We start from the raw sequence: 24,024 nt of genomic DNA, 5'->3' as shown, positions 1-24,024 counted from the left end.
GAGCTGTCTGCCTCACGATCTGTGGACCAAACCTCACCGTCCCCATCCTCTAAATCCTGACCTTTTTCTCCCTCTTGATTATTGGACTCTAATCCCCCACCCCTGCACCAGCCCCCGATTTTTCTCTCTTGCCAGGGACTATCCCCAGGGATCCTTGGCTGTGCCCTCTGATTTTCCCACTTGGCAGCCAGCCAGCCTATCAATCTGTCCAGCTGCCAGGAGGGAAACGAGATTTTAAAAAATGATAATGAGATCCTGCCAATAAATTTGCATCCCTGGGATATCTGGGTTTCACCACCCCTCTGCAACCATGCTCCCTCCTGCCTCTCCATTAATATTAGGGCCTATATATAGCTGTTGTATAACTAGATTGATATGAAGCCAATATGCATCCTTTTATGGTATGGGATACAAATAATTCTTTTATCTGTTGATCATAAATCATTACCTTTCTGTAGTGCTTTACTGCAAATACAAATGGCATCATTAATATGTGTATATGTCAGTCACTTTGGCTGGAGCTAGTCTCAGTAAAAACAAACGATAAGATTTGTATTTGGCTACCTTGCAGACATCTAATAAGTAATTTAGTCCTTTTACTTTTGGTGGATTCAGTGAAACATTTGTAGCTCTGGACTAACCAGTGTTTTTTCTTCGTTTCAGCTTGTTCGCTGCTACTCAGACATCAGGAGTAACATTATTATTGTAATAACAATCCTAAGCAACTAACTTAAATACCAAAAACACCATGGGCTGGATTTTCAGTCCGTGATCAGGAACTGGAAATTGGGACCAGTTTTGGGTCCTGACCCTATACGGTGTGTTCCAGATGTGCTCAACCAGATTTTTAAAGGGACAGACCGATTAATGGCCAGGGAGCAGGCTCAACGTCCAATTAATAATGGGTGGGTGGGCTCCCGTGGCTGGAGGGCCAATGGGAGGCTCCCCAGCACTTACACATCGACAGCCCCACTGGCCGAGGTGGGAACTGCTGATTTATGATGGGGAGAGAGAGAGCGCCTCAAAATGGATGTGCCCTCAGTCTGTGATTGTGAAGGGGTTACCCTTCCAGCTGTGGCCTGGCAGCCTTGACTGGTATGGGTGGGGGTGGTTTCTCGCGGGATGAAGCACGGTCGCTACCCACCGCCCCCCACCTTTCCTGACGTGAGCCCACCATGGTTGCCTGACCATGGTCCAGGCTGATGTCTCATGCCCACATTGCCAACTGGAAGTCCAAGTCAGCACAGGAACACCTGTAATTGGCCCCAGTTGGCGACCCACTGCTTGCGGGCAGTTAGCCATTCCGACCCCACCCCATCTCTCCAAAAATGGCTCGGGGTCAGGATCATGGCTGTAAACCGGCACGACGACTGGTGGCACCGAATTGCGGGCCTGCCTGCCTCCAATTCCATCCCCGAGCTGCTTTCAAAATCTAGCCCAATGTGACATTGAAATAAATAAACACCAACTGTTTTCACCCTGTTGTCTCTTTTCCTTTGTCTCTATTTTCTCCTTTTTTAATTTTCTTATTTCTTGATTTAAATTTTTTTTTACATTGTCTGCCTCTATCCTAACTTTTGTAACTTGTTTCTCCCTACTTTTTAAAGCTTTAAATCTTTCAGTTACCTTTATCTTGATGACTGCCTGGAGATTGCTGTCAAGGGAGTTTCAATGACTGAAAATTAGTTTTAAAGACCATTTTACCAACTAGCCTAAAAGGGCCCAAAGGGTGAACAGTGACGGGATTACATCATAGCCACAATGGGGATCATTTTTAATGGGTAAATCCTATCCAAACCAGTAAATGTTACTACAGACCCTGCAACCTGACAGTACCCAGACCACCAATGATGCACAGTCATTTTTAAAAATTAATTTTTCCAGGATTGAGTGTGTCTGCCATATTTTATTGTGCTTTGCAAGTTGTTTGCAAAGGGAACATTCTTCACCCTCAAGTCGGAGTGTAATGATTTAATAGGGGTCCCCTGTGAGATGGCATGGTAGACGAGATTGATTTCTGGAGTGTAGGTTGTCTGGGAAAATTGAATTTTCAGGCATTTGGAGAGACTTGTTTATTGTATGAATCTAATTCCTTTCATCTCAAGCAGTTCATGTAAAATCAGGTGTTTCTGAATCAAAGCCCTATTCCCTTTCTGCTTGTTAGAAGGCCTTCTAACTCCCATTGCAGTTTAAAGGAATGATTGTGTAGTGTTGCCAGAAGTGTTGGATATTGGGAAGTGAATCTCCTCGCTGTTTTGGTGTATAAGTGGGACAAGAAAATATTTATGGCAGGAAAATTGGGCAGAAGCTGTGTCTGCCCATCTTCCACCATAAACTTGTATCCCTCTGATTCCCTTGTGCTTTTTGGCCCTTCCTGAATCCTCTATCAGATTGGTCAGTGAGTGAACATCGGGGCACACTTTAGCTGCCTGGACAGATCACGCCACATGAATAGTTATAGCCTGCTGTGCCCTTCATAAATTTCTCATTTAAAAAGTGCTGCACTTTGACATTCCTGGTGAGGATGCCCTGGCACGATTGGAATTATTTGGTGGACACCATCAATCAGGGGAGTCCTCAATCACTCCTGCAAGGAATAGTAGAGCACATCGCATCACTGAGGGCTTCTCTTCTGAGCAACATTGTCAATCTTCATTGGCACCACCTTATTGCCCTCAGTCCCACTTTCAAATAAAGTGATGTTCCCTCAGCCCACTCCTCATCCTTCAACATGCCCCTGCATGAATGTGCTAATAATCATCACTGGAGTGACTAAGTCTGCATCAAATAAGTGCACCTTTTCCTGACTGACTGTAACCGCTAATCACAAAGAACAATGTCAATGTGCATTCACTTTTACTACAGTCAGATTCAAAGTACACACAAACCAACCTACTTTTTCCAAATACCAGGCTTCCCTTTGGTGTGTAAACCTGCTTTTCTTTCTAGTGCTTCTTCTAGCTGCAAGCTGAGGGCCAGTATGGCAGGAGGTGATTGGTTGCTGAAGCTCTACAAAATGCTCATGGAACTGTGATAGAGACACCAGCTTTCCCTGGCTGCTTCTTAGGTGGGGAATCTACTGCAGATTTTGTTGGAGTAAAGGAACAGGTCAACTAATGAAAGCAACCATGGTAGAACCCCACTTGAGCCACCAGCTGAAGCCAGCTCTTGACTTCAAAAGATTCACTGCATGCCATGTTTGTTCTGGATGATGAACAGTATCTGGAAAGTGTGGTATTGTTCTGCAGGCTGCTCTCATGTGCCTGATACTGAGCGAGTTAATGTCAGAACCTATGATTTGCTCTGAGCTTGGGTATCCTTCTCTCAACTGAAAGACACTGAAAAGCTGTCACACAGTTTAGCAGCAGGCTCACTCTTTCTCAGGAGGCATGTGGATAAGGGAACTCTGACCCTTTTTTCCTTTTTGCCTAAGATTGTTTCTCAGCCTCACTTGTCTCAGAAAATCAGGGTGTTGAAGATTGATCCACACTTAGAGTGTACACTGTAGACTGACCTTTTATAATGACACAATAAAAAACTTTGTTAACCTAACCTAGCGTTAGTTTTTTTTCATGTAAGCAAGACAGAACTTAGTAAATTGAGCAGTGGATGGTATCCTGTACAGATCTTTATTAGGGTGGGATCTCTTGGGTCTTAGGGAAAGTCAGAGCTCATGTTCAGCGACTAATGTTGGTCCAATATAGGCAGGTTCATCTTGAGTTGTTAGCATGGCAGCGACCTGAAGTGACCTCTGTGCTTCTATGAAGCATCTCAGTTTTGATGTAACAGTGCTGGTGTGCTGCAACCTGACCTGAAAATATTGACCCTGAAAATCCCACTGGCAATTTCCATACTACTCCAGGATCCTCCCGTTTGTATGTGGAGGTTGAATGAATATAAAAGGTAATTACCTACTACAGATGTAGTCTCCCTTATTTATGACAAGTTCAACCTCCATATAAAAAACCTCATATAAAGATAGAAAGACTTGCATTTATATAGCGCCTTTTACTACCTCAGGACATCCCAAAGTGCTTTATAGCCAATGAAGTACGTTTGAAGTGTTGTTGCTGTGATGTAGAAAAGGTCTGTTGGTTTTCTCTCCCTGACTTTGTGTAACTTGGAGCTACTTGACTGTTTTTCTTGAGGTAATCTTCAGAGCTTCTGCTGTTTCCTAGAGTAGGATTTTCACTCCAGGGGTTGGAAACCGAGGTCGGGACTGTTTCCGGGTCCCAAACCCATCCCCGGGTGGGAACAGCCACTGGCCCCAATTTTCATGGGGGTAACCCCTTAATTGGCCTGGAGACGGCTTTAAGATTGGTGGGTGGGCTCTTGAAGCTGGAGTACCAATCAGAGCCTTCCAGCTTGAAAGGAGCAGCAGACTGCAATAGAGGGTAAGTAAGGGAGAGGGTGCTTCAAAATGGAGGCGCCTTCTCTCCAACCTTTTTAAATTTAAATTAAAAAAAAGATCTTGCAGCCAGGCCACCACTGTTGTTGGGGAGGAACCCCTCAACAGGGTGGCCTGTGGCTGCTGCTGCACCCAGACAGGCAGGGAGGGCCCCTAGGCCTGCCTGGAGTGCCGCCTCCAAGCAACTAAACTGACCCAGCTGCCTGTGTGGACCTGGAGACTGACCGGAAAATCCCAGTCAGCGTCCTTTAATCGACCTCAGTAGGCTGTTAATAAGCCATGCCTGAGGGCAGGTAGCCCTGCCATCACCCCAACCTCCCCAGCCATCCTGCCTGCGCAAAAATGGCCGGGAGGCAGGATGGAGCAGAGGAACTGGCATGCCGGCAACTATTTTTAGTTCCCGCCCACCTCCGTTCCCGGCCCCTGCTGGTGCTCAAAATACTGCCCCTGGTGTCTGGATGCTATTTCCTCCTGACAAAGAACTGAGAGTGTCATCTTGGACATGTAGCAGAGAAAAGGCTTAAAGGGGGTGGAATTCTTAAAGTGCATCCAGGAGAGTTTTTTGACTCAGCACTTAGAAAGTCCTAGAAGAGAAGGGGTGGCACTGGACCTAATCTTAGGGAATGAAGCTGGTCAAGTGGTAGAAATATCAGTGGGGAAGCATTTCGGGGATAGTGACCATAACTTTGTAAGGTTTAAGGTAGTTGTGGAAAAGGACAAAGATGGACCGGAAATAAATGGGGGAAGGCTGATTTCAATATGATAAAACAGGATCTGGCCAAAGTGGACTGGGAACAGCTACTTGTAGGAAAGTCTACATCAGACCAGTGGGTGTCATTCAAAAAGGAAATTGTGAGAGTTCAGGCACAACATGTTCCCGTAAAGGTGAAGGGTAGGACCAACAAGTCCAGGGAACCCTGGATGTCAAGGCATATAGAGGATTGGATCAGGGAAAAAAAGGAGGCTTATGGCAGATTCAGAGCGCTGAAAACAGCGGAGGCCCTAGAGGAGTATAGAAAGTGTAGGGGGGTACTTAAAAAAGTAATTAGGAGAGCGAAGAGGGGGCATGATAAAACACTGACAGGCAAGATCAAGGAACATCCCAAGGCATTTGTCAATCTGTGTGAAGCTGGAGGACGTAGGTGAGGCTTTAAATGATTACTTTTCATTTGTGTTCATGTGGAGAAGGACGATGTAGGTGTAGAGATCAGGGAGGGGGATTGTTATATACTTGAACAAATTAGCATTGAAAGGGAGGAGGTATTAGCGGTTTTAGCGGGTTTAAAAGTGGATAAATCCCCAGACCCAGATGAGATGTATCCCAGGCTGCTAAGTGAGGCAAGGGAGGAGACAGCAGGGGCTCTGACATAAATTTTCAAGTCCTCTCTGGCCACGGGAGAGGTGCCAGAGGACTGGAGGACAGCGAATGTGGTACCATTATTCAAGAAGGGTAGTAGGGATAAACCAGGTAATTACAGGCCAGTGAGTCTAACATCAGTGGTGGGGAAACTATTAGAAAAAGTTCTGAGGGACAGGATTAATTTCCACTTGGAGAGGCAGGGGTTAATCAAGGATAGTCAGCATGGCTTTCTCAGGGGGAGATCAGGTCTAACAAGTTTGATTGAATTTTTCGAGGAGGTGACCAGGTATGTAGATGAGGGTAAAGCAGTTGATGTAGTCAACATGGACTTCAGTAAGGCTTTTGATAAGATCCCACATGGGAGATTGATCAAGAAGGTAAGAGCCCATGGGATCCAGGGCAATTTGGCAAATTGGATCCAAAATTGGCTTAGTGGCAGGAGGCAGAGGGTGATGATCGAGGGTTGTTTTTGCGTTTGGAAGCCTGTGACCAGTGGTGTACCGCAGGGATCGGTGCTGGGACCCTTGCTGTTTGTAGTGTGAATGAACGATTTAGATGTGAATATAGGAGGTATGATCAGTAAGTTCGCAGATGACACAAAAATTGGTGGTGTCGTAAATAGTGAGGAGGAAAGCCTTAGATTACAGGACGATATAGATGGGCTGGTAAGATGGGCGGAGTAGTGGCAAATGGAATTTAATCCTGAGAGGTGTGAGGTGATGCATTTTGGGAGGACTAACAAGGCAAGGGAATATACAATGGATGGTAGGACCCTAGGAAGTACAGAGGGTTGGAGGGACCTTGGTGTACTTGTACATAGATCACTGAAGGCAGCAGCACAGGTAGATAAGGTGGTTAGGAATAGCTGAGGCATAGAATATAAGAGCAGGGAAGTTATAGATGGAGCTGTATAGAACGCTAGTTAAGCCACAGCTGGAGTACTGTGTACAGTTCTGGTCGCCACACTATAGGAAGGATGTGATTGCACTGGAGAGGGTGTAGAGGAGATTCACCAGGATGTTGCCTGGGCTGGAGCATTTCAGCTATGAAGAGAGACTGGATATGCTAGGGTTTTCCTTAGATCAGAGAAGGCTGAGGGGGGACCTGATTGAGGTATACAAAATTATGAGGGGCATAGATAGGTTAGATAGGAAGAAACTTTTTCCCTTAGCGGAGGTGTCAATAACGAGGGGGCATAGATTTAAGGTAAGGGGCAGGAGGTTTAGAGGGGATTTGAGGAAAAAAATTTTCACCCAGAGGGTGGTTGGAATCTGGAATGCACTGCCTGAAGGGTGGTAGAGGCGGGAACCCTCACAACATTTAAGAAGTATTTAGATGAGCACTTGAAATGCCATAGCATACAAGGCTACGGGCCATGTGCTGGAAAATAGGATTAGAATAGATAGTTGCTTGATGGCTGGCACGGACACGATGGGCCAAAGGGCCTGTTTCTGTGCTGTATAACTCTATGACTCTGAGTCTAACTGGGGAAAGCCTCTGAATGTTCGGGGTGTGGTTTCTTGAAGGGGAGATTGTCTACAGTTGGCTCACGAAGAAGTGACAGCAGTATCCTACTTATACATAGGCATTAAATTTCTGTCAGAGAATCACTTATGATTGTAATCTAACAATTGCATCCAACCCACAATGTAGCCTGATAACATCAACTCATCCTCAAAATGAATATTTTCACTAAGACACCAGCATAGTTCAAATATAACTTTATCGCCAATGACTAAGTGGGCTAAATTTTCCATGCATTCATAGTCAATGGCCTGAGAATCTAGCCCACCACTGTTTATCCAGGGAGTAACTGAGCTATAGACCACAAAGGTCCCTGGTACATGTCCTTTGTTGAGTTAGGGCAGAGATGGAGCAGCTACAATTAGCTTTAATGGCCCTAGGTTCGGATGGGGGAATCTTGAGCCAGAACATCTGTTGTTGATCACTGGTTAGTGATCAGTGCTACGAATGTCTGTGCTGAGTGAGGACAGGATTGGTTTAAGCTGTGTAATGTTAATTGAATAGCCTTTCGGCATTCACTGTTAAAGCCTCACACATGAGCAGTGGCCGCTTGGGCATGGTATTGGAGAGCTCCTAACAGGTGTGGAACTGTAACCGAGGAAGGTTACAGGAGAGAAGAGGAGGAAAAATACCTTCTTGTGGGTCTGTAGGGCACTTGATCAGTGATGGATGCCAATTTCTTTTTTGTCCTTTTGTTTGTTTGAGACATCCTAAATGATTGTACATGTGTTATTTTTTATCTTTAGAGAGGAAAGTCGCAGAAGCTTTTGTATTTCAACAATGGCCAGGGGTAAGTGGGTTTTTATGTTCATTTTTGAATCCTTTTATTTCCTCCATCGCTACCCAAGTTTTAAATTTTTAAACTCGCTCTGTACCATAACCATTTCCCAGCCAAGGCAGCAGGCTGATTCACACCAGGTCCATCTGTATCTGTTCAACCGAGGGAGACTGTCTCTCTGAATTAGTTTGTTTTGGGAAAGTGCCAAGCTTCCATTCAACAGCTTGTCCCAGAATCACAGTAGAGAGCAAGAAGGTGGGGAATGGGCAATCTCAGCTCTGAACACCATATTCCATTGCTACATAGCGTAATGCATTGGAACATCAGCTTCTGCAGCATCTTGAAGCCATGTTTCCCTCTCGTGATTGCATTTTAATATTAGCCTCGAATAATGTTTCTGTTAGTTCCACAGTAGCTTTTGTCCTATGTTGGGGTGATTCTTGATAATGTGGTACTGTTGGAGATGTGTGTGGTAGACAATATGAACTTTTCCTGATTAACTGAGTAAAGTATGTATGGGTGATCCTGACTGCAACCAACTGTACAGGAGCCCAACACAGAGACTGCAGTATGTAATTCACATTTTTTTAGGCACAGCCGAGGAAACACATCTCAGTTGACTATAAATACTGTACTGATGGTGTTGTCTGTAGAGCAGCCTGATGGAGAGACATGACCATAATGAGTGAGGAAGACTATTTGGCCCATCTTGGTTCACCTATCTAGAGATCCTAATGCCCCAATCGCTTCTGAAATAACATTTTTTTTTTTGCCTTCACTTCTCTATCTGGCTGTTAATTTCCCACATTAATCACTCTGTTTATTGATATCAGTCCTAAACTATCATTTACTATTTGAACCTGTATCTTCTAGTTCTACTTTTACAATTCAACTTAAAGTAATATTCCAGATAAAACTTTCTCCATATAATATTGTAGCTAGATGCTTATTGTGCTGGACTAACAGCCCAAAGGTCATGAGTTCAAATTCCACCATGGCACGTTGTGAAATACCAGTTTATATCTGGTAATTTATGGGCTAGTACCAGAACATGACCATGCAAGCTGCTCTGCATTGGTTAGACATATTTACTGTTAAATCTACTAGGATTTGTCCTGAGCTATTTTAAACACCATTCATGCTTTTTGTTTTCCTTCCTATGTGTGTTACTTTACACTTTTGGCACTGTTTCTTATCATTAGCCAACTTCTGATCCAATTCCAAGGTTTACCTGAATCTTGACAGCATTTGGTACAAAATGTAATTAAAAAAGTTAATGTGATGTCTGCCTTTCACTCAAGGGGGCTGGAATACAACGAGACAAAGAGGTAGAAGTTATGTCACAGTTATATAAAACTCTGGTTAGACCCCATTTAGAGTACTGCGTTCAGTCCTGGGCAGCATACCTCAGGAAAGATATATCAGAGGAGGGTGCAGCACAGATTCACCAGAATGAAACCAGGGCTAAAAGGATTAAATTTTGAGGACAGTTTGCACAGACAAGGCTTGTATTCTGTTGCATACAGGAGAATAAGAGGTAATCTAATTGAGGGGTCTCAGATGAATAAATGAGTTGATATGGTAGATATAGAGAAACTATTTCCACTGGTGAGGAGTCTGGACTGTTCATGGGTGATATCAGGAAGTTCCTCTTCAGACAAAGGGTAGTAGAAATCCAGAGCTCTCTTCCCAAAAAGCTGTAATGGTCCACTGGGGTGAAAATTTCCAAACTCCGATTGATAGATTTTTTTGGGGCAACAATATCGAGGGTTATGAAATGAATGTGGGTAGATGGAGTTAAGATATATTTCAGCCAAGATCCACCTGAATGACGTAACCGGCTTGAGGGGCTGAATGGCCTACTTCTGTTCCTATGTTCCCTTGAATTTAATTGAGTCTTTTTGAAACTTTATCGGAAACCTTTTGGAAGTCAAGGTAAACATCGTGATGGGGGTTTCCCTGTCTTCTTGGGTTGCGTTTTCTTTAAAAACAAGTCCAAGAATTATGGAATAGTTACAGCACAGAAGGAAGCTTTTCGGCCCATTGAGTTCATGCCGTAACCCTGAAATTTTTTTCTCTTCATATATTTATCCAATTTGCTTTAGAAGGCCTTGATTGAATCTGCCTCCACCACATTCTTAGGCAGTGCATTCCAGATCCTAACCACTCCTTGTGTTAAAAACGATTTTCCTCATGTCGCTGTTGCTTCTTTTCCCAATCACGTTAAATCATTGACCTCTGGTTCTTGATCCTTCCAATAAGGGGAACAGTTTCTCGCTATCTACTCTGTCCAGACTCCTCGTGATTTTGAATACTTCGACTAAATCTCCTCTTAATCTTCTCTTCTCCGAGGACAACAGCCCCCAGCTTCTCCAATCTATCCACATAAATGAAGTTCCTCATCCCTGGAACCATTCTTGTAAATCCTTTCTGCACCTAGGCACAGTGCCTGATCGAGGGACCCGGCATCGGGAAGGGGGGGGCCCCGCTGAGAGCCACCCCCCCTGCCCTTGCTGCCGTGTGCACCCCCCCCCAGACCTCCTCCCCTGCGACACCACCCCACAAAACCCCTCCTGCCATGATGTCACTTGCGACATTTGCCCCTCGACGTTGCTAGGCCATGGATGGGTGCTCTACCGACAGCAGCCACCACTTCCACAGTGGCGCTGCTCAGTAAAAAAAAGCTGCTGGCCTCCGATTGGCTATCAGCTCTCAGCAGGCGGGACTTCTGTTGCCGGGGTCCTTAATCCCAGGGAAGACCTGCTGCTGTCCACTTATGTGCCTAATTGGCACGTACTCGTCTTCCCCAAAGGAGGCGACGTGGGGCTCTCGCCAGTTCTTCAGCCAATGGCCGAGACCCGCGTCGCTTACATAAAATCTCCCCCTTAGTGTGTAAATCCCCATTTAGGTACCTAATCGGCCCCACTCCTCCTTTTACCACCTTTTTACTATTTATATGCCTATAGAAGACTTTTGGATTCCCTTGATATTGCCAGGAGATTGATCAGGCAGGACTTTCCTCTTCTGAATTGATGCAGACTGCTGCTGAGTACAATATTGCTTACTCATGATAATCAATTCCAAGATTTTACATGGAACAGAGGTGATTGCAATGATTTGGAAGTTGCCTGTGTCTGTTTTTTTGTCCTTTTTGAATGTGGGCCTGTTTCCAATTCACTAGTTCCTCTCCAGTGCACCACTGGTTCCCTTATGATGATTGTCGGGTTCATCAACAGATCTTTAAAATGTCATGAACAGGTACAAAAAGGCTAGTGAAATGCTGGCCTTTATATCTAGAGGACCAGAATACAAGGGGGTAGAAGTTATCCGCTAGCTATACAAAGCCTTGGATAGACCACACCTGGAGCGGTTCTGGGTACCCCACCTAAGGAAAGATATATTGGCCTTGGAGTGCAATGTAGAATTATAGAATTATACCTGGACTCCAGGGGTTAAATTATGAGGAGAGATTGCACACACTAGGGTTGTGGTCCCTTGAATTTAGACGGTTAAGCGGTGATTTGATCAATGTTTTAGAGACGGTAAGGGGAACAGATAGGGTATATAGAGGGAAGCTATTTCCACTGGTTGGAGAATCTAAGTTTAGGGGGCATGGTCTAATAATTAAAGCCAAACCTTTTAGAAGTGAAATTAGGAAACAGTCTATACACCAAGAGTGGTGGAAGTCATCTGAGATTGATAGATTTTTGTTAACCAAAGGTATTAAGTGATATGGGGCAAAGGCAGGTATATGGAGTTGGGTTGCAGATCAGCCATGAACTTACTGAATGGTGGAATAGGCTCGAGGGGCTAAATGGCCTGACTCCTGTTCCTATGCTCCTGTCACATCTTACTTGGCACTTGAGATAATACCATAAGTCCCTGAGGATTTATTTGTTTTGATCACGTTTAATCTGTCGAGGATTTTGATCTGCTTTATGATGAAGTCATTGACTTGACTTGGCACATATTAGTTTGGTGAAGACATGTTGCTTGGAGGAAGTAGGCATTCAGGATATTTACTGTATTGTGCTGATCCTCAATTTCAAGCCCATTTGTGTCTTTTATTGGTTTTCTCTCCGACCCTGACTGACTTGCTGCTGCTGTGGTATAGGAAGGAGATATCTGTTTGATAGAGAAACACATTAGTTTTTGAACATCTTTGATATACTTCCCTGCTTCAGTGTTCTGCTTAGTAGCTGCACCATCAGGCAAAAGGCAGTCTGATGGCACGAAAAGGTCTCATGAACAAAGGCACTGTTCTGTGTTGCACTTAAGTCATACAGGCCGGAAGATCCTAGGTTTGGTTCCTTGTCTATGTCGAGTTAGCTTACCTTGATTGAGGCAGAAGCTGGGGTGTTGCAAATGGTCTTGCTGCCCCTTAGCTGGGAAGGGAAGTTCCTACTCCCGATCACTCTAGTGACCCCTGCCAGAAAGTGTGTAAGTGTCGATATCGAGTTAGAATAAGATTGCCGTCAGTGTCTTCCACAGACCCTGCTGATGCTGTCTAGGTGCACAAATGAAAAATGGCCACGACTTGGGATACTTTAAGGTTGCCGAGACTTCAGCAATGATACTTGGTAAGAGTTTACGCCTTCACAAGGTGGGGCAGTGGGGAGAGAAAATTGCAGGTGGAGGCTTGCAGAACTAAGATTAGACAGTCCCATTGTAGGAGAAAGTCTTTATTTTTTTTTAATTTATAGATACAGCACTGAAACAGGCCCTTCGGCCCACCAAGTCTGTGCTGACCAACAACCACCCATTTATACTAATCCTACGTTAATCCCATATTCCCTACCACATCCCCACCATTCTCCTACCTACACTAGGGGCAATTTACCTATCAACCTGCAAGTGTTTGGCTGTGGGAGAAAACCAGAGCACCCGGCAGAAACCCACCCGGTCACAGGGAGAACTTGCAAACTCCGCACAGACAGTGCCCAGAACTGAACCCGGGTCACTGGAGCTGTGAGGCTGCAGTGCTAACCACTATGCCGCCCCTTCTGCAGGGAGTTGTAGGGAAACACGTTTTCTGAATCAGAGCTGAGCTTATTTTGTTCTTCTGCAGTTATCCCATTCCCAGCTGACCACTGTATCACCTTGGTACTCACCCACAAGTCTTTCAAGGAGGGGAACACTGCAGCACCAGCTTAGTGCCCAGGACTTACCCCTCTCTCGGACTTCAATGCAACAGGTAGGAGCTTCAGTGAATAATAGAGAAAGTTTGCTATTTACTAATCTTTTAGCTGGTTCAAGTTACTAGGTAGAATTAGGAATTTGCTTTGTTACATTATTATTGGCTTATCCACTTCAGGCATATTCTCCTGTGCAATTACATTTAGAGCTCCATAAGCTCCAAATATTCTTCTTCTTTTGGGCCTCCTTATCTCGAGAGACAATGGATACGCGCCTGGAGGTGGTCAGTGGTTTGTGAAGCAGCGCCTGGAGTGGCTATAAAGGCCAATTCTGGAGTGACAGGCTCTTCCACAGGTGCTGCAGAGAAATTTGTTTGTTGGGGCTGTTGCACAGTTGGCTCTCCCCTTGCGCCTCTGTCTTTTTTCCTGCCAACTACTAAGTCTCTTCGACTCGCCACAATTTAGCCCTGCTGAAATGGTAATATCTACCTGAATGGGAAATCTTATTGTTACAACCAGGTGAGCGAGGGGTCTAGGGCTCCCTCTCAGCCTTTTCCTGGTTTGGCCGTAACAGGGTTTAACTTTTAAAAACAGCTTACCCTCAGTGAGTCCTTGCTCACTGCTCTCTAATTGTAATTGTAAAGAAATCAACCAGACAGATTTTCTTAGGATTAGAAAAGAAAGATGTAAGTTTATTAACCTTAAAACTCTAACTCCGTTAAAACTACTAAGAGTACGCAATGTGACCGCGCTAACATGCATACGTGATAAACACACATGTAAACAGATACAGAAGAGGAGAAAGAATTAAAAAGGGAGAAAGGTTTGAAGTAGTAGATGGAAATTCAGTTACTGGTTTTGGGATGGATGTAAAGTCTTTGATTGAAGTTAAGTCTTGCAGTCCTCATTGGGGCCCAGTGCACACTTCAACCTTGTTTCGCTGGTCTTCTCTCATGAGGCTTAGGTTACTTCTATGGGTCCCTGGAACTTTGTGTGAGAGAGAGAGAGAGGGAGTGCTCACTTCTTGAAGTTCAATTGCAGTCTCTTCCAAAAACTGTTCTGTGAGCACAATTCAATTAACTCCAGGTTGGCCAGCAGGTTAGTCATGTGACTAGCTTTTTATTTGAGACAGCCTTGCCTGCAAGGTTTGTGGATTCCTCACAGCTTACCAGACACTCTCAGTGGTGGGGGTGGGGGGTGAATGCTGGCTTTTACACATTCAATTACTTTCAATGTCTCTTGATCATCACTATTGACAAAACCCGTCTGGCTAATTGGATCAGGGAGTACTCCCATTGTCTCTCCATGCAGCTGTATTTTAGAATGCAAATGTGCAGCCATATTTTCAGCCACTGTTGTGGTCTTTTTAAACAAGTTATTTCAATGTCCAGTAACAGTTCAAAAATAATAATGTTCCATATGATGAAATTAATATGGCAGGTGTGGTTTCCATCAATTATTGTGTTAGTTTATTATCTGAAAATTAAATTCAACATTCCTCAATAAGACTGTCGTTATAATAACATTTATTGTATTTGTTATGTACGTCAGGAACATTGAGCATATGCTCAAATCTCTGTTTATTTCAGCCTTCTAATTTATCTTCTATTTTTGTTATTCACCAATTCACTTTTCTCTGCAGATTCCACCAAAATAATTTGCAGTTACATTCTTCTCAAAGACAATTCACCAAGATACAGTCACAATGACAGTTGCCCAGCCCCTTCTAAAAATAAAATTCACAAAAATGTAAAATATAACTTTTTTATCCATTCCATCTTCCAATTACTGTAATGACTGCCCCACTTCCATGCATGACCCAGTGTACCTATTGGCCCCCATGCATATCCCTAACTTTATGTAGATCCTCCCCTGATAGTTCATGGGTCACTTCACTCAGCTGAGGCCCAATATTCTGAGTTGAATCCTAATGTCACTACTTACTGTTTTTTGGGCCTTTTGCCATTCCTGTGTCCGAGCTGCTGTAGCCTCAGGCCCTGGACTCTCTTCCATTTCCCTCATCCCGGTCCTATGCAAGACTTAAGCTTTGTTAATCATATCCTTCCCTCCTTCTGAGCCCCACATCTGCACCGGAATTGAGAACCTGCTCCCTTCAATCTCCTTTTGAGAAAAGATACCATAGATTTGTTGATTCCTTTAAGAAAAATTCACTTTTAAAAAAGAAACAACTTATGCACTTAAAATGTAAACATATCATTTAAAATGTACAGCAGGTTAATGTAATTTTACTGATGTAAAAATTTTAACCAATGAAAGGAATCACCAAAATAACTGGGTGTAATTGGAGGAATGCAAGTCAAATATTAAATGCAGAAATTTTAAAAGCAAGTTGTATGGAATCAAATACAATTCATTTTAATATTCTGTTTAATGCTTTAAAATGACATTTTCTCTTTTTTGTCCATAAGTAAGGCCACAGCATATTAACTAGTAAATTATAATCTTAATGGGAGCCATCTATAACTGTCAAGAAAATCACAAGGGTACATAGGGTATGCTTGAACCAGAATGATAACATATAATTTGAGCTTTATAAACCGTTTGAGCCCTGTGCATTTTGAAGCCAACCTTGTTAAAGCTCAGTAGGCGTGAAAACTGATATTTACTATTATGGAGAGAACTGATCTGACGTCTAGTGTGGCACAACAGACTTGACTGTGTGAGCACTGATTCCCACAGGCCAGGCTCACTTTAAATAGTGCTGTACAGTGGAAGCTGACATCAGAGCAGAGCTCAGAGGCAATATGACAGTCTGAACAAACAAAGAAGACCTGCAATGACATATATCTTGAAGGAGAGAAATGACAGTGTAAAGCTTGTGAAGAAGTCAAGGGAAGTATTGTATGACAACTATTGCGAAAGGAGGATCAGAGGCAGTGATATTGAATGATGTGGTCAAGAAGAGGAAAAAAACAGGAGGAAACCTTTAAAAGCAGATATCAAGAAGCGGGGGAAGATACTGAAGGTCAGAGATCAGAGAGGGTTGAAAGTGAGAAAGAAGGATGGTGGCACTGTTGGGTCGAAACAAATCGACCAGCTTAGTTCAAAAGGGAGAAAGAGAAAAAGGAAGACAGAATCTGAATAAATGAAAGTGAGAAATGCTGGGAGAGAGAAACTCTGATAGAAAATTAGAGCAAGGGAGCAATTCAGGCAAGTGCAAGCACTATGATAATGCAGGGTAAATATTCCACATCTGTGCTTCTGACGTGGATCTTCGCCATTGAAACCATGTATCAAATCCGTGCTGACACTGCTCTTAATTTTTCATCTGTTCGTATAAACAGTGATAGACAGGGTAAGACCCTCTCGCCCATCCAGCCTGACCCCCACAATTATGATACCTTGTGCATCACAATATATACACTCCTACCCCACACCATGTGATCATTTATTTCAATGGACACAAACTCGAGGGCTGCAACTGCACAATTTTCCACTTGTGCTCCTGTCAGGTGAGGCCTTGTGGTGGGGGTGGGGAGTGTAGAGTAGTGATCGGACACAAATATAGTCATCGAGCTGTAGAGTCGTACAGCATAGAAACAGGCCCTTCGGCCCGCTGCGTCCATGCGGACCATAATGCCTATCTATACTGATCCCACCTGCCTGCATTAATTCCATATCCCTCTATGCCTTGCTCATTCAAGTACCTGTCCAGATGCCTCTTAAATGTTGCTACTGTTCCTGCCTCCATCACCTCCTCAGGCAGCTCATTCCAGATACCCACTATTCTTTGTGTGAAAAATTACCCCTTTGATCCCCTTTAAACCTCCTCCCTCTCCCCTTAAATCTATGTCCTCTAGTTTTAGTCACCCCTATCCATGGGAAACAGACTCTGGCTAGCTACCCTATCTATGCCTCTCATAATTTTATATACTTCTATCATGTCCCCTCTCAGCCTCCTTCGCTCCAGGGTAAAGTAAACAGACCCAGCCCTTCCAATCTTTCTTTATAACTCAAGCCCTCCAAACCAGGCAGCACCCTTGTGAATCTTTTCTGCGCCCTCTCTAGCTTAATCATAACTTTCCTGTAGTGCGGCGACCAGAACTGCACACAGTACTCCAAATGCGGCCTAACCAACGTTATGTACAACTGTAACATGACGTCCCAACTCTTGTACTCAATGCCTCGGCCGATGAAGGCAAGCATGCCATATGCCGCCTTCACCACCCTGTCTACCTGTGTTGCCACTTTCAGGGAACTATGTACTTGCACCCCAAGGTCTCTCTGCTCAACAACACTCCCCAGGGCCCTGCCATTCACTGTATATGTCCTGCCCTGGTTTAACTTCCCAAAATGCATCACTTCACACTTGTCTGCATAAATTCCATTTCCCAATCCCTTGCCCACTTTCCCAGTTGATCTATATCCTGTTGTAACCTTAGACAACCTTCTTCACTGTCCACTATACCACCAATTTTGGTGTCATCTGCAAATTTACTAATCATGCCCCCTACATTCGCATCCAAGTCATTAATATATATGACAAACAACAGAGAGCCCAGCACCGATCCCTGCGGCACACCACTGGTCACCGGCCTCCGATCTGAAAAACAACCTTCCACTACCACCCTCTGCCTCCTATCACGAAGCCAATTTTGTATCCAATTTGCTAGTTCACCCTGGATCCCATGTGTTCGAACCTTCTGGACCAGCCTACCATGCAGGACCTTGTCAAAGGCCTTGCTAAAGTCCATGTAGACAAAGTCCATCGCCCTGCCCTCGTCAATCCTCTTGGTCACCTCCTCGAAAAACTCAATCAAATTCGTGAGACATGATTTCCCATGCACAAAGCCATGCTGACTATCCCTAATCAGACCATGCCTTTCTAAATGCATATAAATAAAATATGTGGGATTAATCTTTATGGCACTTGATTCAACAGGGGAAAATTGTCACATTTAGGGAATGCTGCTTTGTGAATGGAGTATGAAAAAGAATAATCTATTGGCCTGATTATGTCGACGGTTATGGATGAACCCTTAAAGCAGATATTTAAAGCATACATTTATGGAACAAGTGACATGACTAAAATAGTCTTTGCCTTGTGTGTCTGGGTGCTACAATGAACAGAGCAAACCTGATTGAGATCGCACTTAAATACGAATCAGGCTGCAAATGAACTATATCACTTTGAATACTCTGGAAACAAAGCTCCCCAACGGATAAATTAGTAAAAGTAGCATGTGACTGAGCCATATAGCCCAGGGTTAATCAGCAGTTTGCACTGGCTGGGCTAAACCAGGGTAGCTTAAGGGGTGCAAAAGCTGGTTTCATCACTTGGGCTGAGACAGGGGAAGCATCTAAGCAGAGTTCCTCCTGCTGTTCACTACTTATTGACCCATGTTAGCAAAAGCTGATTTGCGGACTTTGGACGAGAAAAAACAGGAACCGGCTTGGCTACAGTGCCCCTACAGTCAAATAGTCCATGGATGCTAGGTCTAGACTCCTCTGAATGAGGCACTGGAGAGCAGCTGGCATGATGTGCATCAATGTCTTCAGGTGAAGAGAAGAGAAAATTGAATATAAAAGTATTCACTTCAAAAATACTTCATTGGCTGTAAAGCACTTTTAGATGTCTGGTGGTCACAAAAGACGCTATGTAAATGCAAGTCTTTTTTAATTCTCTGGCAACAGTCATGCAGTGAGTTTATGCTGAAAATACAGAGATACTACAAAGCCACATCTACTTTGCATAAATGCTAAAGTTGCAGCGGAAAACCTGGGGTTGGGTCTGACGTGACCTATTTGGAAGCAGTAAAGGACGTTACATTTTCACGTAACTTGGGTTTGACACCGCTTCAGGGTTTAATGCCAGTCAAATCTGATTTAAAATATGCTCAGTGAGTCTCTTGAATCCCTTGGGCACTTTTAAAACTTATCCAGAGTTGACATAAAAGTTTAGAGAGTACCGATGTTCCCAGTCTTTAAACATTAACATTTGAATGTTAGGAAGATAGCTCTATACACAGATTTAGGCAAGCATTCGCACAGCTGTCTCCTGTGTAGGGGTCAGGCAGTAAAAAGGAGGTATAACCTGGTGGAACTGACAATGCAGCCTCAAGTATCAGACTGATAGCAGTATTATAAATTCAGCCGCTCAAAGAGCCCAGCCTTTCGAAGATTGAGGTTCAGCTATATCTAGTAGAGTGGTCATTGATCATTCTCTACTACCACATTGGGCGTAATACACAGTACCACAGCATATAACAGTTCTATTCCAAACTAAGGACTTATTTCTTTTAAAAAAGCATGATTTTTATTCAAGATAATGAAGAAAGAAGATACTCAACTGTATTTTCAATAAATAAAAATAATGAAGATTCTGTTTCACTCATTCAAAATGGTCAAATCCCATGTGCTAGTGTGGACATCACAATGGTGATGCAGAGTATCTATGATTAATGAGCTCAGAGTTGAATATGTTTTGCACCATTTATCATCATCATGCAGTAGAACTGTTCAGTTGGAAAACTGTTTGCAAACAGCACACAGGGAACTGTTAATCGCTCAGTTTCCTTCATACAAATGTAACCTCTTTCTCGACAGAAATAGATATGGTAAGAGCTAGGTTGTGTAAGTGAATCCTGAATGTGCACTTTGATGGGTGATTAGTTGCAGTGACATGTACATCAGCACAACAATGTCATTAAGTTATTTGTTGGAAAATTTAAAAGGGGCACCATCACACAGAAATGCTGTACTGGACTAAAGTCAGAATTTCCGAATGCAAACTAATCATAGAACCACCAGCATCCAACATGATTATGGTCTATTGGTGTGGCAAGGCCACATTGCCTCGACTCTAAAAATAGCACTGCTTTAAAGACCCCAGTGAAGCTGCACTCTGCTCCTGTGCTACCTGAGTATGTCAGGTATTTAAAGTTCAGATTCTCTTGGTGACAGAGCCTCTTGAGCTGTGAAGCATAGTTACCAGAAATATGGAGCTGGTGATCTTTGATTCAGTCTGACGTAACACTTCCCTGTTCAGAGTTGACTGTGCATAAAGATGAATGGGTCATTCCAGAATACAATTCCAGGTACCAGTGAGGTGGCACAGCATGATTGCACTGTGTCCTTGCTGTTTGGTTGTATTCCCAAATCATAATCAGGCTTGATTATATTTTTCCTGGTGATCCACGTTCCTAAATTATTTCTGTAAATGTCCATCAGAACATCATGGAAATATTTTTATGATGCCACTTTGCTGAAGATTTGCTAAGTAAAAACTTGAAGAAGAAAGATGACGTGGAGAAAGACCTTTCAATGTAAAGTACTTTCTTGAATATGGAGCATCAAAAATCAAGCAATGATCTTTTACCTTGTGGAAGATAGTGTAATTTAGAGTTGATTTCCCTTCATTTGACTTGTCTTTACAGGGTTCCCTTGCATCAGGGAACCTGATCCAGTGATTACTAATGTATCTTAAAACTGCTCTGAAGAGAACCCTTGGGTTTGTATTTGGGGCCAGATTGGTAATTGATCTGGGGTGCTTGATTTTGGGAAAGTTGGTACTGATTGGGCACGCAGTAGTTGGAAGGTGATCCTGACTTTCCAAGGTTAGAATGGCAATCAGGTCTCTTACAGTATCTTATCAGCAGATACCCCATGGAGCTGCTCCTTCATTTGTCTGTAATTGATGTCATCAGTGCAGTATCCTGATGTGAATAGAGGTTGACAATGGAGGTTGTTATAGAATGGACAGAAGTAGGAAGAAGATGCTGTGACAGATTGGCCCAGGTGTCCCTGCACTGGCAAGCTCAGCTTAGACTTATCCTGTAAAATGTTATCCAGCTAGCATGCCAGTCTCAGCGGCAGTAAGCTCTTCCATATTTTCCTGCATTTGTAATTAAAATAGACCAAAATGAGACTGGTAGCGAACCAGAAGTGGTGTGGCCATTTTTACTCCTGGTGACTCCACAGTTACATCAACAGGGTTTTTTTTTTTCAAAAATAACCTTTATTCATGAAAATCTGCAGAAGAAATACATTACAAAACAGTTCAAAGCAGTTCCATGTTGACATTCCAGAAAATGCAAATGAAATCAGTTTTCTTCAATACAGAATGTGAGTTGCCTCACAACCCTTCCATTCCACTTTACATGCAATGTACATTTGCATTACACAGCAAAATCATATTTTGGTGTATACAGCCCAAGGGGTTTTACACATTCTCCAGCCCCTCAGTTCACAATGGTGGCAGGACCTTACACAGTGGCCTTTCCCCATTGAGCCGTTGCGGCAGCTGCCCCAAGCTTTAGTGTGTCCCTCAACATGTAGTCCTGGACCTTGGAATGTGTCAGTTTGCAATACGCGGTTGTGGACAACTCTTTGCACTGGAAGACCAGCAAGTTTCGGGCAGACCAAAGAGCGTCTTTCACTGAGTTGATAGTTCTCCAGCAACAGTTGATGTTTGTCTCGGTGTAAGTCCCTGGGAACAGCCCAAAGAGAATGTGTTACGGAGCTGCTCGGGATGAACCTCAACAAAAACCACTGCATCTCTTTCCACACCTGCTTTGCAAAGGCACATTCCAGAAGGAAGTGGGTAACAGTCTCTTTCCCACCACAGCCACCTCAGGGCAGGCAGTGAGATTCCACGCGTGCAGGAAGGATCTGACGGGGAGGGCCCTTCTCACCACCAGCCAAGCTACGTCTTGGTGATTGTTTGAAAGTTCTGGTGATGAGGCATTCTGTCAAATGACTTTGGCAATCTGCTCGGGGAACCATCCGACAGGGCTTTGAGGAGATTCCTTGCAGACCACTGCCTGATGAATTGGTGGTCAAAGGTGTTTTTCTGCACAAACTTTTCCACGAAGGATAGGTGGTATGGCACAGTCCAACTGGATGAAGCTTTTTGTGGCAATGTGGTCAGACCCATCCTTCGCAACATCGGGGACAGATAGAACCTCAGCACATAGTGACACTTGGTGTTTGCGTTCTGGGGTTCTACGTACAGCGTGATGTAACTGCACACAAAGGTGGCCATCAGGATGAGGGCGACGTTGGCTATGTTTTTTCCCCCTTTATCCGGAGGTTTGAAGATCGTATCCGTCAGGACACGGTCCATTTTGGATCTCCAGATAAAGCGGAAGATGGCTCGGGTGAGCGCCACGGCGCAGGAGTTGGGTACTGATTTGATTGAGTTTTTTAAGGAAGTGACGAAGATGATTGATGAAGGAAGGGCAGTGGATGTTATCTATATGGACTTCAGTAAAGCCTTTGACAAGGTCCCGCATGGCAGACTGGTACAAAGGGTGAAGTCACACAGGATCAGAGGGGAGCTGGCAAGATGGATACAGAACTGGCTCGGTCATAGAAGACAGAGGGTAGCAGTGGAAGGGTGCTTTTCTGAATGGAGGGATGTGACTAGTGGTGTTCCGCAGGGATCAGTGCTGAGACCTTTGCTGTTTGTAGTATTTATAAATGATTTGGAGGAAAATGTAGCTGGTCTGATTAGTAAGTTTGCAAGCGACACAAAGGTTGGTGGAGTTGCGGACAGTGATGAGGATTGTCAGAGGATGCAGCAGGATGTAGATCGGTTGGAGACTTGGGCGGAGAAATGGCAGATGGAGTTTAATCCAGACAAATGTGAGGTAATGCATTTTGGAAGGTCTAATGCAGGTGGGAAGTATACAGTAAATGGCAGAACCCTTGGGAGTATTGACAGGCAGAGAGATCTGGGCGGACAGGTCAACAGGTCACTGAAAGTGGCAATGCAGGTGGATAAGGTAGTCAAGCAGACATATGGCATGCTTGCCTTCATCGGTCGGGGCATAGAGTATAAAAATAGGCAAGTCATGCTGCAGCTGTACAGAACTTTAGTTAGGCCACACTTGGAATATTGTGTGCAATTCTGGTCGCCACACTACCAGAAGGACGTGGAGGCTTTGGAGAGGGTACAGAAGAGGTTTACCAGGATGTTGCCTGCTCTGGAGGGCATTAGCTATGAGGAGAGGTTGGATAAACTCGGATTGTTTTCACTGGAACGATGGAGGTGGAGGGGCGACATGATAGAGGTTTACAAAGTTATGAGCGGCATGGACAGAGTGGATAGTCAGAAGCTTTTTCCCAGGGTGGAAGAGTCAGTTACTAGGGGACATAGGTTTAAGGTGAGAGGGGCAAAGTTTAGAGGGGATGTGTGAGGCAAGTTCTTTACACAGAGGGTGGTGAGTGCCTGGAATTTGTTGCCGGGGGAGGTGGTGGAAGCAGGTACCATAGCGACGTTTAAGAGGCATCTTGACAAATACATGAATAGGATGGGAATAGAGGGATACGGACCCCGGAAGTGCAGAAGGTTTTAGTTTAGGCAGGCATCAAGATCGGCGCAGGCTTGGAGGGCCGAATGGCCTGTTCTTGTGCTGTACTGTTCTTTGTTCTTTTGTTATGGGCCAGTCCTACACCACATACAGTAACACCGTGAGCACTTTGCACTTGATGACCAAGTTCTTACCCGCAATGGAGAGAGAACACTGCTGTCACATGCTCAGTTTATGGTTTACCATGGCTACTCGCTCCTTCCAGGTTTTGGCGCATGTCCTGGCCCCTCCAAACCATATCCCCAGCACCTTCCGACCTGACGGTGAAGGGGACAAAGGATTGGTCAGCCCAGTTCCCAACGAACATGGCTTCACTCTTGCTGCAATTTACTTTGGCTCCCGAGTGCAATTCGAACTGGTCGCAGATGCTCATCAGCCTGCAAATGGACGGCGGATCCGAGCGGAATATAGCGAATATACAGGGAGGCTTTGACCTGAGTGCCTCCACTGCCTGGGATTGTTGCCCCTCTTATGCCCGCATCCTT

General features: G+C 44.2%; 1 protein-coding gene across 6 annotated transcripts in view; it reads left to right on the top strand.

Moving 5' to 3' along the window:
* nphp4 (nephronophthisis 4) overlaps window positions 1-24,024 on the top strand; it is a 532,906-nt gene that overhangs the window by 315,194 nt on the left and 193,688 nt on the right. For 5 of the 6 annotated variants that reach the window (XM_068017516.1, XM_068017512.1, XM_068017515.1 and 2 more), the window contains 2 exons: window positions 8,039-8,082; window positions 13,139-13,264. In XM_068017516.1, the coding sequence (XP_067873617.1) occupies window positions 8,039-8,082; window positions 13,139-13,264 (170 nt within the window). The remainder of the gene's footprint in view (window positions 1-8,038; window positions 8,083-13,138; window positions 13,265-24,024) is intronic. The other variant, XM_068017513.1, reaches the window with a different exon arrangement.

Source organism: Heterodontus francisci, chromosome 37, assembly GCF_036365525.1.
Source record: "Heterodontus francisci isolate sHetFra1 chromosome 37, sHetFra1.hap1, whole genome shotgun sequence".
In the NCBI taxonomy this organism is placed as follows: Eukaryota; Metazoa; Chordata; class Chondrichthyes; order Heterodontiformes; family Heterodontidae; genus Heterodontus; species Heterodontus francisci.
Note: the sequence above shows the minus strand (reverse complement) of the source record. Positions and strands in the feature narration are given on the sequence as shown.